Source organism: Arachis stenosperma, chromosome 7 (assembly GCF_014773155.1).
Source record: "Arachis stenosperma cultivar V10309 chromosome 7, arast.V10309.gnm1.PFL2, whole genome shotgun sequence".
NCBI lineage: Eukaryota > Viridiplantae > Streptophyta > Magnoliopsida > Fabales > Fabaceae > Arachis > Arachis stenosperma.
Window position 1 is genome coordinate 20,362,151 of NC_080383.1, and position 3,469 is coordinate 20,365,619.

At 25.8% G+C, this 3,469-nt stretch overlaps 1 protein-coding gene across 1 annotated transcript; it reads left to right on the forward strand.

The window, feature by feature from the left end:
* Positions 1-555: 555 nt before the first annotated feature.
* On the forward strand, positions 556-2,834 carry LOC130940862 (universal stress protein A-like protein). Its single transcript, XM_057869132.1, has 4 exons — positions 556-822; positions 1,621-1,733; positions 1,833-1,951; positions 2,482-2,834. Exons 1-4 carry the CDS (start codon positions 657-659, stop codon positions 2,555-2,557), a joined length of 474 nt encoding a protein of 157 aa, XP_057725115.1. The 5' UTR covers positions 556-656; the 3' UTR covers positions 2,558-2,834.
* The last annotated feature ends 635 nt before the right edge of the window (positions 2,835-3,469 follow it).

Sequence of the window (3,469 nt, forward strand, 5' to 3'; positions counted from 1 at the left end):
GGCTTCTTGTACTAGTAATTGTTTAAAATATATATATATATTACACAAATTCACAACTCTAAAATATGAAAGGTGAATACTTTAATGAAGATTTTATAATTATTTTTATGTAATATTTTTTTTATTCGTATATGATGAATTGTAGAGTTAGATTTTAATATGTTATAAAAGTATTGTTTTTATTTAAAATATGTCCAAATAAATAAATAACACTTTTATACAAAATTTTTTATAAAAAAATATTTTTATCATCTTTATTTGAGTAACTTTTAATTTAAAGGAGTATTAGAAGCGAGCAAATTTTGTAATTTATAGCCATCAATTAATTATTATTGGTATTTTTAATAGTGTGAGATTCCATCTAATAGCATGAGATTACTCATTTTTTTTTACTAAGTGTTGACCACATTTTAACCTATACTTTCACTATAAAAAATATCTAATGTCGTTGTGCTAACATGTCAGTGTCTGAAAAACACTTGGCAAAAGGAGTGACAAGTCAAAAACCAGTAGCTACTGTGCTACTAGATAACACTAGCAAGCACATCATAGTACATAATCTCAATTCCTTCCCTTATCCACACTTTTTATTATAAGGCCAACATTCCAACAATCCAGACACATTTCTTTGATTACTTTGGCTAAGAAAAAAAAAAATGGAAAAGAAAGAGCAAAAGATTATGGTGGCTGTGGATCAGAGTGAGGAAAGCATGCATGCACTGTCATGGTGCCTAAGCAATCTTATTTCAGATACCAACAAAAAGAAGCTTCTTCTGCTCCATGTCAAGCCTCCTCCTGCTATCTGCTCCTTCGACACTGCAGGTTTTATTTTCTTCCCACACCATGAAATACTTCTAAGTGAAATTCATACTTCCATTACAATTGATTACTAAGTCTAAGGCCTTTTGCAGGATGGATTTATATTTTTTAGAATTTTATACCAATTTTTTAGAAAAATATTATATACACACACTAATCAATCATATATGTGTATATTTATATATTATATTTTATATATCTTAATTATTTTTTTTTGGGTTTATACGTATTTAAAAATTCTATATGTAGAAGATTTGAGAGATGGAGATCAATTTAATTACCACTATACCAAGCTACTTCTTGTTATATGTTATATTTTTTTAAAAATATATTACATAATCATCATATATTCAATTTCTTAATCAATATATAATTTAAAATATTTAATTAAATATTATTTTTATATTTATTTAATTTTTGTTTATTTTATATTTACTTTTTCTTAAGTTAACTATTTTTAATTGTATAAAATTAGTAAAAAACATTAAACTTTATTAAATATTTATAAAAAATAAACAAAAATACGTTTATTAACCATACAAATAAGTGAATAACTGATTTTTTTTTGTTTATTTAACATAAAAATTTGAACGCTTATAATTTTTCTGTAATGTTTCTTAAAATATAAAAAAATTATGCAAATCACATATAATGAAAGAGTATACCTTGACTTAAAACATTTTTGTTGTGTACTTATATCATTTTTTGAAAGAAAAACTACCTTTTATATTATATTCTTTTCCTTCTTATTTTGAGGTTTTGTCTGACAGAGAGGCACTGCAATATGATCATTTTTCACAGGGTATGTGTTTTCCCCTGAAGTTATTGCTGCTATGGAAAAGTACAGTATGGAGCTTGCTAATTCAGTAATGGATAAAGCTGAAGCCATTTGCAGAAATTTGAACGCCACCGATGTAATAAGCCTCTTTATTCAGAAATTCTTCTACTATAATGTGTCCATTTCCCCCATTCTATTAATATCATTGTGGCTATGTCTATAATTTTGCGCTTAGATAACTATGGAGAGAGTAATTGAGATGGGAGATGCAAAGAATGTAATTTGCAGTACAGTGCAGAAGTTAGATGCTGACACTTTGGTCATGGGAAGCCATGGTTATGGATTCTTCAAGAGGTGAACTAAAGCTAATATTTTCAAAAGAGTTATGCTACGTGTACATCAAAATCAGTCATTAAAATTAGTCATCAGTATAAAATATATGTTGAAATATAAATATACATTAAAAATAAATTAAATCACACATATATTTATACACAAATATATTGATAATTGATTTTAATAGCTGACTTTGATGTACAATAGCACTTTTGTTTGTGAAATAACTTTTAGCTTTTGAACTTATCCACAGGCAGGTACTTATTTGTGTATGAAATGATATATCAACAATGTTGCAGAGACAATATTTAAATTACTTTATATAATATAACATTTATAATTTTATATGCATAACATACGTTTAAAATTATACAATTATTTTAGCTATCATTGATGAATACTAAATAAAATAATTTTAAATTATTTAGAATAATTTTTTATTATCTACAAACATTATTGATGATATATATAGTAAAAAGTCATAACAGTAATAAATACACGTACATGAAATCTATTATAATTAAGTAGCTTTCTTTATTCAATTGCAGAACACTCCTTGGAAGTGTGAGCGACCACTGTGCCAAGCATGCAAAGTGTCCTGTTATAATCGTCAAACAACCATGAAAGAGTTTCTCAACTTTCTTTAAGTAAGTGCTGGCTCGATTCAAGGGAAGCAGTTTCAAAGTCATAGCTTCAACCACTATACATAGTCCATGAATATTTCTTTTTTCTATATTTTCTATTGTTAGTTTGATCTATAATAGACCTAGCAAAGTACATTATTATGTTGCTGATTATATGATCTAGTTTTGAGACGGTCATGTACATATATAATGTAAAAATGTTATTTGTACATTAAAATTAGTTATTAAAATAAGTCATTAATGTATTTGTGAATAAACACATGTGTGATTTAATTTATTTTTATTGTGTATTTATATTTTAACATATATTTTATACTGATGACTGATTTTTGTGGCTAATTTTAGTATATACGTATTATTATTCTATCTAATGGCACCATTATCGTGGTTTAAGTGCACTTATTGCTATGTTGTCTATATGTACCTGTCTAATTTATTTAAAAAAATTAAAAATTAATATTTAATTTAAAAATATAAAAATAAATAATTTCTAAATACTTAATACGTACTTACTTTAAAAGATAAATTAAATAAATTCGACACCAAATAGAAAAATATCAAAGAATTTATCTTAAATTAATGGAATAAATTTTTAACCACTAATATTTTGGAGTGATATATGAAGCAGAAACCAATTGCTTCCAACATCGGGGAGAGCATAGCCTAGAACATGTTGCTAGAAGGTGTATCACGGTTCAAATCCTAGGTATGACTAGGAGTGTTTATATGGAATCCAACAAAAAGAAAAAGGAGTATGTATGTTAAGATGTAACTTGATAAAAAAAAAAGAAAAACAAAAAAACACTCTGATTCTAGTTCCCTCCTCCAATATTATATATCACTACAAAAAAAAAAAATGCTGAATATCATCAGATTTATCATTAAATTTAGT